This window comes from Moschus berezovskii, chromosome 26, assembly GCF_049115385.1.
Source record: "Moschus berezovskii isolate FMDL1 chromosome 26, NW_MosBer_1.0, whole genome shotgun sequence".
In the NCBI taxonomy this organism is placed as follows: Eukaryota; Metazoa; Chordata; class Mammalia; order Artiodactyla; family Moschidae; genus Moschus; species Moschus berezovskii.
Window position 1 is genome coordinate 25099151 of NC_142485.1, and position 12591 is coordinate 25111741.

The following is a 12591-nucleotide window of genomic DNA, read 5'->3' on the forward strand; positions in this document are numbered from 1 at the left end:
CACCCATCCTATCTAAATTTATCCTCTCTTTTTTTCTGTCTGAACCTTGTTTTTTTCATAGAGTACATCACAATTCACCATTACTATGTCAGTTTCCCCTACTAGATAACAAGCTTCGTGAAGCAAGACCCACTTCTGTCTTGACCACTGTATTTTCCTTAGTTTTTAACAGTATTCTGTATAGTAGGCTTAATGACTATTGAAAAATGACAAATTAGGAGATATAATGGAAAAGATGGCACACTCAGATAGGTAGATGGAGCCCTACTATTATTAACTGTGGTTCCACTAAGACTCATTCTTTCTATGATCAGGTGAAAGTGAAGTTGCTCAGTCGTGTCTGACTCTTTGCTACCCCATGGACTGTGGCCTACCAGTCTCCTCCGTCTATGAAATTTTCCAGGCAAGAGTACTGGAGTGGGTTGCCATTTTCTTCTCCAGAGGATCTTCCCAACCCAGGGATCGAGCCTGGGTTTCCCGCATTGCAGGCAGATGCTTTACCATATGAATCACCAGGGAAGCCCCTTCTATGATCATAGTGAGTGAAAAGAAATGAGCTTTGCCACACTAAGTCAAGAAAATAAGTAAGCATAGTTGGTTTATAATGTCCAATAATTTTCAACATTAAAAGTTCACTAAATATTACATTTTTCTCAGGAACTTAGAATTATGTCACCATAAAAATATGTTATATATGTAGAATAACTTCACCTTAAAAGGAATGACACCAAAACATTAAAATATCAGTGTTTAATTCCCTTTTTGAATGTGTGTTGAATTCAATACAAATTGATAAAGAATTTTTCTAGGCCAAAGAAACCAATGTTACATTTAGAAGGCAACTGAAATCAAAAAATATATAATCTATGCTATACTTCATTTTTTAAAAGAAATTCAGGATCTCATTCTATGCTTAATGTGTAGCAATAATGAAGTCTTCTTGACAGCCAAAGACATCACAACAAAGGAATGGCACGATAAAGAAATTTTGGTTGTTTTTTTTCTCTTCGTATTATCTTCATATACCAGTAAAAAATAAACTCTTTAATAAATAAATATATATAATAAATATTTGCCAACTGAAAATGTATAAATAGGTCCATCCTTTAAAAAAACGGTCCATCTTGGTGTGGCGTATTTCCTAGTCCATGTTTCGCCCCAACTTTTTACATATAATGTCATCACCTGCAAAATCCTAGAAGGTTCTTAGAATTTATATAGCAATAATCTTGGTCAACTATGTCAATCCATCTCTTCAACATGAAGTATCTATCTGTAATGTACCCTTCAAAGTAAACATACTCCAGAAAGGTGAGGTGCCAGCAGCAAACTAGGTTGAGTTCCCAGGATCACAGCTGAACAGATTTTCAGCTTCAATCTATGAATGAGGACTGAGCCGTGTACCCGAGGGAACTAAATCCACTTGTAAAAAGAGATCTTGACCTACTTCAAGTGAAAATATTTTTTGTTTCTTGTTCTCAACATTCTTTCCAAAGTCAGTATCCCAATGGAAAACAGACTCCATAACATTCTGAATGTTGTCCTGGGTTCCTATTTTATGATGAGAACTGAAACAAGAAAGAATAGTTGTAGTTTGGTTCTTCAGTAAAGACACCAACCCCTTCAACTGTACATGAGTAGGTCCTTGTACAGTTCAGGAACTCTTTCTGGATCCACTGGTCTAGGCAGGAAATGTGTAAATTTCTGATGTCTTTTGGACCTGGCACCATCTCTTGGAGTCCCATCTTTGTTAAGTGCCACAAAATACCTGCGGCCAGTGTCTCCATGTTTATATATGTTCGATGAATAGGTATTATACCAGTTCTCTTCAAATTGCTCCCTAAAGATGCATTCAGAAGTCAGTTTCTCCTACAAGAGAGAAGATAGCTACCAGTAAAAATGATATTTTTAAGAAAATTTTCTTAGAAAAATCTCAACTTTTATATTTTTATTTCTTTGTTTATAACTATATCTTTGTCAAAGAGGGAGAAAGGATAAACTGTTTCTGCTTTGTTCTATTTTAGTTCTCATGTTACCTGGAACTCTTTCTCCCAGGTGACTCCATCCAGCAGTTTATTAATTCAAAGAACTTTAAGTTGAATGTCAATTTTCAATTTTATTTCCAAATATTGGGTTGGCCAAAAAGTTCATTTGGTTTTTTCCATAAGCTGTTACAGAAAACTCAAATGAACTTTTTGGCCAACCCAGTACTTAATAAATATTCTAAATTTGCCCATGCTTCATTTTATCTCAATTCCCACACCATAACCACCAAACAAACTTGTAGTTTATCTTGTTCCATCATTAGATGCCAAAGTTCTACACAGCAAATCTCTGCTATCATCTTGAAACATTTCAAGATGTTGCTAACATTCAAATTGCTAAATTCAACATTGCTAGCATTCAAATTCCTAATGCAAGATCACGACTCCAAATCATATATCCTCCCTTTATGAATTAATTATTTAATTATACAATACCCATGATTAACTTGTGTCTGGATATTACTATTTGGTAAATGCACCAAATGTAGTAAAAGCCCGGTAATTTCTTGTCATTTCAAGATGGACCGCATATTGTCCCAAGACATTGACTACAGTTGCTTTTTTTTAATCTGACACATACATGAAGAGGGAAGACTGAAGTCAAAGTGTTAGTTACCCAGTTGTATCTGCCTCTTTGCAACCCCATGGTCTGTAACCCACCAGGCTCCTATGTCCATGGAATTCTCCAGGCAAGAATACTGGAGTGGCTAACCATTCTCTTCTCCAGGAGATCTTCCTGACCCAAGGATGGAACCCAGGTCCCCTGCATTGGAGGCAGATTCTTTATCTCTTGAGCCACCATGTGCATGTTTTTCTCTTTAATTGTGATTCTACTCTTATGAGATTACAAAATGCATTCTTTCTCTTTCTTCTGAGCTGACAGAAAGGGCAAGTTTTACCTTTGAAAGGATAGATATAAGTGGAATACCATTTACTGAAATACGATAACCAATTTTCCTCAGTGTATATTAAGATTCTAACTGTACATTGTGGTCTCAGTTGAGATTTTAAGAAAAAGAAAGTACCCAGTCATGTCATCTGATAAACCATAAAAGCTAAATTCTCTTTGGAAATAGCTACAGAGATTTAGACTTTAAGAAGGAATTTCATGTGAGATGATGGGAGGGAGTGGCACACATTTACACTGTAACAATTTTCTTAAAATTATATCAATTATAAGCAACTGTGAGCAAATAAATAATGTTACCAGTGAAAGATAAAGATGTACATCATACTGCATATTGAACTTTATATTATCCTGTTATTCTAATTCTTGTGTTGTTGCTGTTTTGTTGTTTAAAAAAGAAACGAAAAAAAATCTTACAGTGATGAAATATTAACCTGAAAAGTTTAAAATTTTTAAAGTATTTCCATATTTAAAATATCTATGGTAGACCTACAAATGTGTGCACTTATCCCCAGTGATTAGCTTAAAAACTTCCCAAGGCAACTCTAAGAGCACAGCTACTATAATTATCAAGACATCAGATATGGCCCAACTAGTGTGTTGCCATTGTATGTTGTTGTTTACAGTATCCTAAGATTTCATTTCCTATATTGCAAAGGTCAGCAAGTCAGTGATGTATACTTACCTACCTACAAAGCTAGTAATGGGTAGAGAAAATTTACATTAAATGAATATAAAGAATCTAACAAGGCAAGAAGAAACTGCTCTCATTTTCCTATCTCTGGTCCCAGGATAATGGGCAGAAGGAACTAGTGAACTAACTAAAAGCAATAAAGGTTTAGGGTTTAAGAAGTGGAAGTGAGTTATTAATGCTATACTACCGTCTAGACATATGGAAATTTATCAAGATAAAGATTTTTCATTTCTACTTAAGTATGTACATTTATATATTTCTTCTGATATGCATTATTGGTAGCTATTTTACTTAAAAAATGTATAGTCATTATTTAATGAATTACAGTCATTAAAAAAAAAAATACTTACTGATCCATATAATTCTCCTTTGTCATTCATTCCAAGGTAAAGACCACTGTCCACACCTCTAATACTGACAAGTCCCACTGCCACACTGATGAATTCCAGGATACCTGAATTTATAAATAAAACAATGATTTGCATTTATTAAAGAACATACAACTAATGAAAATCTTCCAAAGAGTAGGAGATCAAATTGCTAAATATAATACTGTGTGTGGAAGTCCTTCATAAACTGAAAAGTGATATACAATTGTCATTATGATGAAACTCCCATTTTATAGATAAAAAAACTAAAAGAAGAAAAAATTGTTCATTGTGATATAGTGTTAAAGGTATAAAACCTTAAACAAAACTAACCTGGGTTTGAATCCAGTTTAGTAACTTACTGATTAGTCTGAGTACATAAGTCATTTGTCTTTTTTTGAACATCAATGTCTTCCCACATAAAAGGGTGAATGCTTCCTTACAGGAGAGTGGTAAGGACTAACATTTTTAGGCATCCAATAACTGGACGCTATTATTATCATAAATTAGTATATAATAGAGATGTTCTTGGTTCTCCTTGATTCCACTAATTATAACCATGTCCTGTTAATTGTTTTGCTTTGTTTTTGCTTAGTATGAACTAAGTAAATTTTTTTTCTAGCAGCAGCCAATATACTTTATATGGATGCATTAGTATTTAGTAGTTTATAAAGGGCTTCTATTTTTACTTTCCCATCTGTTCCTCAAGAACAACCTCCTAAAATAAGTATGGATGATATTATTATTCCATTTTACATACAAAGAAACTGAGATTTCCCTAAAGATAATGATATTTGTAATTAACAGAACAGATACTTGGAGTCATATTTTCTGAGCCCTAATCCAATGTTAATACTTCGGAACACTGCTTCAAGAAAGTAGTTTCAAAAATTACAGATTATATAATTTGCTGTTTCCCATCCCATGATTCTTAAAGATAAATTTTATGGTTCAAAAAGTTAAATGACTTTATAATTCATGAAATGTGATAGCCAAATACCAAGAATTTAACATGCAAATAGATTTCACTTTCAGAAACTTTCCAGAATTGAGCAACTAAACAACAACAAATAGGTAAATTAGTATAAAAAACTCTCCATTCAACACTATTAATACACTACAGTTAAACAAAAACAACAACAAATAAAACCCTTAATGCTTCCTTCTGCATCATTCTTTTCCTTGGCACACACTAACCTTTGGACTAGTGTCTTTGTCTTGTTCTTCTCTTTAGACTCTGCTGAAAAAGTATATAGACAGACTATCTATGCTTGGAACTGCCTTCCTCAATAGCTTTCTACCTTCACCCCTTCACCTTGTCTTAAGATCCACGGCTGTATAAATGTGTACCATTTAGCCTAACTCTTGCTCTTAAGTCATTTCTTGATTTATTGTACTACAAGTTCCTGTTTGGACACATGATATTACCAAGGCCAAGGGAAAATACAAAATCTGGCTATTTGCTTATATGAAGGGCTCTGTTCTGCCCAGATCCTAATTCATTCATTGGCAGAAACACAGATGCTTAAGCTCTAAACATAGATTCTCAAGAGCTCAAAGGAGCTCTTTCAAACTATTAGGAGATCATGTAGAACACTAGACCTAACAAGGATCTAACAGCAACAATATACTGCCAGATTTCCTGTAAGCGGCTTGCCCAAGGCCGAGAGAAAATATATAGTAGGAAGGCACAGACCCCAGAGGATAGCCATGATAATTGATAGAGAGGTAGGAAGTAGAGGAAAATTAAACTTACTGTCAAGCTCATCAGTGATCCCTACTAGAAACAAAAATAAAGACCCAAAACATGACTGGGAGAAGAAGACACATTGCTGGAATTTCATCCAGGATATACTTACAATGTATAATTACTTGAAGTTGTAATGAATGTTATATTCAAATTGAAAAGTGTACTGTGGCTCACTTGTAACTTAACTCTCTTTAGGTATCTAAAGACACTCTTGTCTTTCAAAGAACAGGAACTGATTAACTGATTAGCGTGCATAGTAGAACTAGTTTTCAAGTACAATAAAAGTTTCGTTTCCATATAAATTAATTATAAAACAGATCTTATAAGGTCTTCATCTTTCTCACAACTAAATCATAAACCACCTGCACTTTAAGTCTAATCTTAAAATAATGCTGCTATCTTGTCAAAAAACATGTTAATTGTAGAAAGACAAGCAATTACATATATTCTTAGAATAATTATATTCAATAGCTTCAACTTCATTAACCGATATGCAAATCCTCATATACATAGAACAAGGTCAAAATAATTTTGTGGTGGCTCATGGGAGCTGATGGGAAAGAGGTTATGTGCTTTTCATGTTCCTCTTAAAGATTTTAGCCACACTTTTAAATTCTGATCCTTTTTCTTCACAAGGAAATAGTATACCGCACAGTAATTTGTAATCATTTGATTCTTAAATGAGATTTGACAAGTCTTTCTTATTTATAATATGAGGTGGCAACTAAGCTAATTCCTTAACAAAGAGTAGACATGAAAAACTTTCCTTTAGAGGTAATCACAGATTTTAGATAGATTTTCTAATGCCCAGTGTCCCATAAAAAGACGTGGAGGTACTTTGTCTTTCTGGTATCATTTTCAAAGCCAGCCTTTTAAAAAATCATAATAAACAGGTGAGTCAACCCACAATGCAACCACATCAGACAAATCTATGGAGAACAGGGGAGAAGAAAGGAAAAGCCTTTAAAGGAAAATGTTTGATCTCAGGCTAAACTTTTTTTTAAAGTAATGATTCCATGTTTACGTATTAGGTAAAATCTTTCTACTATACTACTGTGCAAAAAAACTCTATTATAAATATAGAGCTAACTCAGATAGGGAATTTTTTAAGCCTCACTGGGACCTTTTGTTTTTATTCTATTGATGTGGTTTTGAAATTTTAAAACACAGTATTATGAATTTTTTAATTTAATCATGGTCAAATTAGTATAAATTATCAAAAATGTTATCTACTTTAACATCTCAAATAGTACACCTTAAGCATGTTCAGAATTCTTACTTTGATAACAAAGAAATAAATTTTAGAGAGAATAAATAATTTCATAGTCAATCACTGAAGAACTAAGAAAAGAAGGCAAATATTAAGAGAATCATATAATATTGTTGTTGTTGTTTAGTTGCTAAGTCATGCCTGACTCTTTTGTGACCCCATGGCCTGCAGCCTGCCAGTCTCCTCTGTCCATGGAATTTCCCAGGAAAAAATACTGGAGTGGGTTGTCATTTCCTTTTCCAGAAGATCTTCCTGACCCAGGGATTAAACTCACTTCTGCATTAGCAGGTGGACTCTACCACTGAGCCTCCTGGGAAGTCGATTTAATGTTATATATGCATGCTGAATATATACTTTCTTCTCATCTACACTTCCTTGTAGTAAATTATGATGCTTTAGCTATTAAATGCCACTAGGATGCACTGTAGTGCACTCTAGAGGTTGTTACTCATTTAAGCTACCATACTAATCTGGGTTATCCTTCCTTTGTATAACAGTAAATATTTTGTTTCTATAAGTACCCCTGCACTACAGAGTGACTTAACCCAGTACAAAAATCAGTCCAAGTCATATTTTTGCAATTACTAAATAAGTATACAAAATTTCAGCAAAAACAAAATTTCCACGAAGATGGTCATTCTAATAGGCAACATTTGTACCTTAAAGAATGGAATAAAATACCAGTTTAATGAATGTTATCAAGTCGACAAATATTTACTAATCTCTTCCCATAGAGTCAGTCTTATAAAAAGACACAAAGTAGAAGAAGCAACTACTTGACTTCGGGGAGATCACAGTTGAATTACCAGTATCTTAAAAGTAGAATTTCCAAAGTTACACCATGTATCACATGAACCTCCCTGGTGACTCAGCAGTAAAGAATCTGCCTGCGGAGCAGGAGACATGGGTTCGATCCCTGGGTTGGGAAGATGCCCTGGAGAAGGAAATGGCGACCCACTCCAGTATTCTTGCCTGGAAAATCTAATGAACAGAGGAGTCTCGAAGGCTACAGTCCATGGGGTCACAAGAGTTGAACTTAGTAACCTCACCACCACCACCACCACTATGTATCAGAGGGGGTGGGGGGTGGGGGAGTCTGACTATTACCTAAGCTTAACTTCTACCTGTTCTACTTATAGGCATGAACACATTTGCCTTCATTTCTAAATCTTTCTGGTAGCGGGAGGGTTTCTCTGTAACAAGTGAAGTGCAGTAATTACTCAAGAGGAGGGAACTGAGCCACCTGGTGTCAGCAAAGTTCTTTAGACATGGAATTTCAGCCTCTTCAATTTAGAAACCACTTTCTGAAAGTGACCCCAAGGTTGGCCACTAGGTCATGACACTCTGGACTCGTAGGCAATGGGAATTTGGAAGAGATCAGTGGAAGTTGCAAACATGTGGGGTTTAAAAAGTTGATTTTCTAAGCCTTTAAGTGCTACCAAATGACCACCACATGCTCATTTCCACATCTAGGGTTACAAATGCCCCCTCAAACTGAGATTTACAGTTTTCCAAAGTTTTAATGAGGACTTCAAGTCAAAAAGAGAAAGCCAAATAAGAACAAGGGATGAGGACAAGAGAGGGCCCTTCAGAGATAAGACTCTCAGAGAAATCCACTGCTGAGGAAGGGAGAAGGAAAACTGACCTAGGCCCTTTCACACTGCTGCTGACAGGTAAACGGAGTCTTTAAAAAGAGATACAGTGATCCTATCTAGTGAAGTTCCGAGTTGGATGATCAAAATCCTTCAAGAGTGTTAGCCAGTTAACTCGAATATGAAGAACACTTCCACAGTAGAGGAAAGATCCTGGGCTGTTAGAACAGGAGAGCATCTTAAAAGAATCACCTGATTTAACCCCATCATTGTACAGACAAGAAAAGAAAACTCAGGCTCACTGGTTAGAGCACGTGCTAATCACACAGCTAGGTAAGGAGGAATTACAGTAGAGACTTTATGGTTTCCCAATCTAGTCTCTTAGCAATCTGACTTAACAATCATTCGGTTGTTGTGTTGTGTTTTGTTTTGTTTTTTTCCCTTTCTTTTAACTCCTTCTGCTCCCAGGCACTGTTGGGGGTATTCTGAAACATGTCTCTTTGTGTTCCCACCCATATCTTCTTTCCCTTCCCTACTTCCTCTTACCTATGGTCAATACCAAGATCTTTGCTTCAGGATTTCATCATTTCTAAAGAGGATCTTGGTTAAAGGACTAGGCATGCCCTGTAGCCCGATAATCTTTTTGTTTGTTTGTTTGTTTTTTCTCACCAAACTTTAACAGCGCAGAGAACTGCAGGCAGGTGAGCCTGACAGGAGCGATGGTGCCCACGGAGAGTTAATCTGTTACCTGCTCAACATGTATGGTGCTCTAGATAGACAAGTAAAAGCTCGCTTCCTATTTTTGAGCAGTAACCGTAAAAGCATCATCAACTGCCTGGCTGTAGGGCAGGTCGAAAGAAGCGGAAGGCTTTCTGTTGTTAACTTTTGTTAAGTGGACAGTTACTGGGGGAAACGTTGGGGGCGCAGGAGAAAATAATAGGGATAAAAAAAAAAAAAAACTGCCTGCGAGGTAAGGAGTGCGGAAAGACGTGGCTCCAGTCCAGGGCTCTGCGTCCCAGGCAGCCAGGTGCGGGCGGAGCGCCCCGCTCTCCCCTCCCGCCCCCTCCAGGGTCTGGAGCGGCAGGCCTGCCGGCGATCGCAGAGGCCGGCTTACAGACAAAACCCTGGGGTCCCGTAAATCCCAGCCCGTACTTGGCACCCAAAGGGTCTCTGGGGCTCCCGTCCCCGCGCAAGCCGGAGTCGCTCAGCAGGCGAGTAGGGAGGAGCGCGGGATGCGGGCGCCCGTACGTACCGAAGAGGCTGTGGTCCTGCCGGGTGCCCTGCACGCTGCCGTCGGGCAGGATCTGCAGGTGGAAGCCGGTGCGGCAGTAGAGCTGCCGGCGGCGCAGGAAGCCGTGCAGGTGCGCCAGCTCCGCCGCCCCGGGGCCCCCGCGGGCGCCGCGCTCCGCCGCGCCCCGGCGCTCGCCCAGCAGAGGCGGCCGCTCCCCGGCAGGAGGCAGCAGGAAGTGAGAGCCCACCTGCTGGCCCAGGCCCTCCAGGCCGCCCAGGAAGCCCCCGACTTCTGCTAAGGGAGCCATGGAGAGGCCAGAGGGCGAGGCGGACGATCCGGAAAACAAAAGACACCCCCACCCCACAAGCAAAACGGTAGCGGAGATGGGGAGGTGGATGAGAAAAAATGATGGCTAAACAAGCGCCAAAAAAAGAAAAAGTTAAGGCCCGGTTACTCCCGTGAGGTCGCAGGATGGACTTTGCACTGAGAGCAGGGACGCTTTCACTGTCTTGGAGCGGTCTTCTCTCCCGGGGTAGGTGGGAGCCGGCTGCTGGCCTTGCAGAAACATCTATAAGCTGCCGCTGCCAATACTAAGGCTGGGGCTGGGGGCTGGGGCTCCAACTCCGCAAACTGATCAGATCAGAGTCCTGTGTACATACACACAGTATATATGCGGGTCCTCTTGACATATGCTAATCAAGTCCTTTCATGCGCGCTGGGGAGGTTTCCGTTTGAAATCTTAAACCGGCCTCCTCTCAACACGTTTTTGCTCTTCGGAAGTGACCAGAAGGGGCCCTTGACGGCTCTCTATCAGTGGCAGTCGCAAAAAAAAAAAAAAAGAATCATTCCCACCACTGGCCAGAGCTGGCCAGCAACTTCAGGGAGGCGCAGTCAAGGCCCCTCTTTGCGGTCGTCTCTGGAACAACCGTGATGCCGCGCGGCTGCGGCCGTGCAATCGCCTTTGATGTGAGCTCCTTTGCAGTGATAGATGGCTGCTGAAAGGAGCCCAACTTGGCAGGTAGATTGAAGAAGGGAAAGGAGGGGTTGGGGGGGAGGAAACTGGGAGGGGGGAAGCAGGAGGAGGGGATGGGTAGGAGGAGGAAAAGGAAAGGAGAGAATTGGACCCCTTGGGAGCTGCTGGGAGCCTGCAGTGGACAGGTGCAAAAAAAAAAAACAGGTAAGAGAGGGAGAAGGAAAAAGGGCGTTACCCGAGGCTTAGACCTGCCCAGACACACATGAAAGGAAAATCAAAGCTTTGACAGTTTAACTCACTAATTTTAAAACACTAATAAAATGTACAAGCATTACTCGTTTCTTTTATCATTTAGATGGGGGATTTTCTTTACATAATCAAGGTTAGGTTAGGAACACACACACACCGCCCCCTTCCCAGGTTCTTTTTAATGTTTATCTTTACTCAGATAACACATGATATAACCTTCTATCTGCATGGAAATTTAAAATTGTGTGCTAAGTTTGTGAACTTTTAAGCAACTTAATATAATAACATAATCTAATTGTGAATCTAGGGATTAAGAGTAAATCCAAGTAGGCTGAAAAGAGATGGTCCATATTCTTATGGATGCCACAAACAGAAAATGAATATCTGTAATAGGGTCATAAATGATAGGTGACCTCTGGGACCCTTATCCAATCTAAGAGTACCTCCCTATTCTTAGTTGCATTTGCTTTCAGACTAAATTGTTTTTTGATTGTTCACATTTGAATTATAAAAACAAATAAATGGAAAATGGTGTTGCTTCTTGCTGTGTTTTTGAGACCCGGAAAATTGCATGTGGAAAAAATTGCCCAGTGCATATTTGTCAGATCCAAAGTCATTGAGGTGAAGGAGCTGGATACACAAGCATTTAAAACTTCAAACTTTGATTTTGTACAACTAGTTAAATTTAAGATCTTTAAGTTACAGTTTTTCAGTGGCCAAAGCATTGAGAATCATTTGACAGGTTTTTACACTTCCTCTAAGCAAAAAAGTTTTACGGACCCACTGAAAATGAGTTTTTCAGCCCCATTTCACGGTCTGCTTAACAAAGGCCTCAACTTGGGAGTGCAGATGGATGGGATTTTTTATTTTATTTGCTCTGAAGGGATTTTTGCTAATTAATTGGCAGGTGCTTTAAAGTAGGTAAAGTTACACCTTTTCATCACTACGGCCCTAAATACTGACCCTTGTGCAACCAAGTTATAAAAGAGTCCTTAAAGCAAGTGATTTACTGTTGATAGATATGAAATAAAACAAAAACATTGGCTTAAAACAATAAACAAATAAATCACTTTAGAAACGTACACAGCTAAGTCTGTTTTAAAGGTTGTACCAGTTAAGTGTCATATTATTTCACCTTCCAAATAACAGCGATCTGTCTTGTGGTAGGACCCCCAAATCCACCATAATCAAGATTTCAGAGCACATCTGTGTAAACATTATCACATCAGTGGAAAACATCAACCAATGAGCTTTTACTTTGAACCAAATCTTCTTAATTGCAGAGTTAAATCAAAGAAAGTTAGATCAAAGTTATATGAATCTCATCGCAGGATAACTAAAGTAGCCAGTACGTACATTGATCACTTTTAAAGAAGATACTTAAAGGTTTAAAACTAAGATCAAGTACCTTTAATGAGGTTTGTTTCAAAGTCTAACTTCTGTACAATATATAATGCTGTTAATTATTCCACAGTGGATATATAACATCATCATTTGCTCCGAGAGGTACCA

At 38.5% G+C, this 12591-nt stretch overlaps 1 protein-coding gene across 1 annotated transcript; it reads right to left on the reverse strand.

The window, feature by feature from the left end:
- Positions 1 to 679: 679 nt before the first annotated feature.
- FGF20 (fibroblast growth factor 20) lies at positions 680 to 10636 on the reverse strand. The gene is made up of 3 exons (XM_055416264.2): positions 9879 to 10636; positions 3997 to 4100; positions 680 to 1869 (listed from the first exon to the last, which is right to left on the reverse strand). Exons 1-3 carry the CDS (start codon positions 10162 to 10164, stop codon positions 1624 to 1626), a joined length of 636 nt encoding a protein of 211 aa, XP_055272239.1. The 5' UTR covers positions 10165 to 10636; the 3' UTR covers positions 680 to 1623.
- Between the last annotated feature and the right edge of the window lie 1955 nt (positions 10637 to 12591).

Coding starts and splice junctions, on each gene's coding strand:
- FGF20 (XM_055416264.2), bottom strand. CDS start 10,164: ATGGCTCCCTTAGCAGAAGTCGGGGGCTTCCTGGGCGGCCTGGAGGGC. Junction 4,101..9,878: donor GCAGGACCACAGCCTCTTCG/GTACGTACGGGC, acceptor TTATAAATTCAG/GTATCCTGGAATTCATCAGT. Junction 1,870..3,996: donor AAGGAGAATTATATGGATCA/GTAAGTATTTTT, acceptor TCTCTCTTGTAG/GAGAAACTGACTTCTGAATG.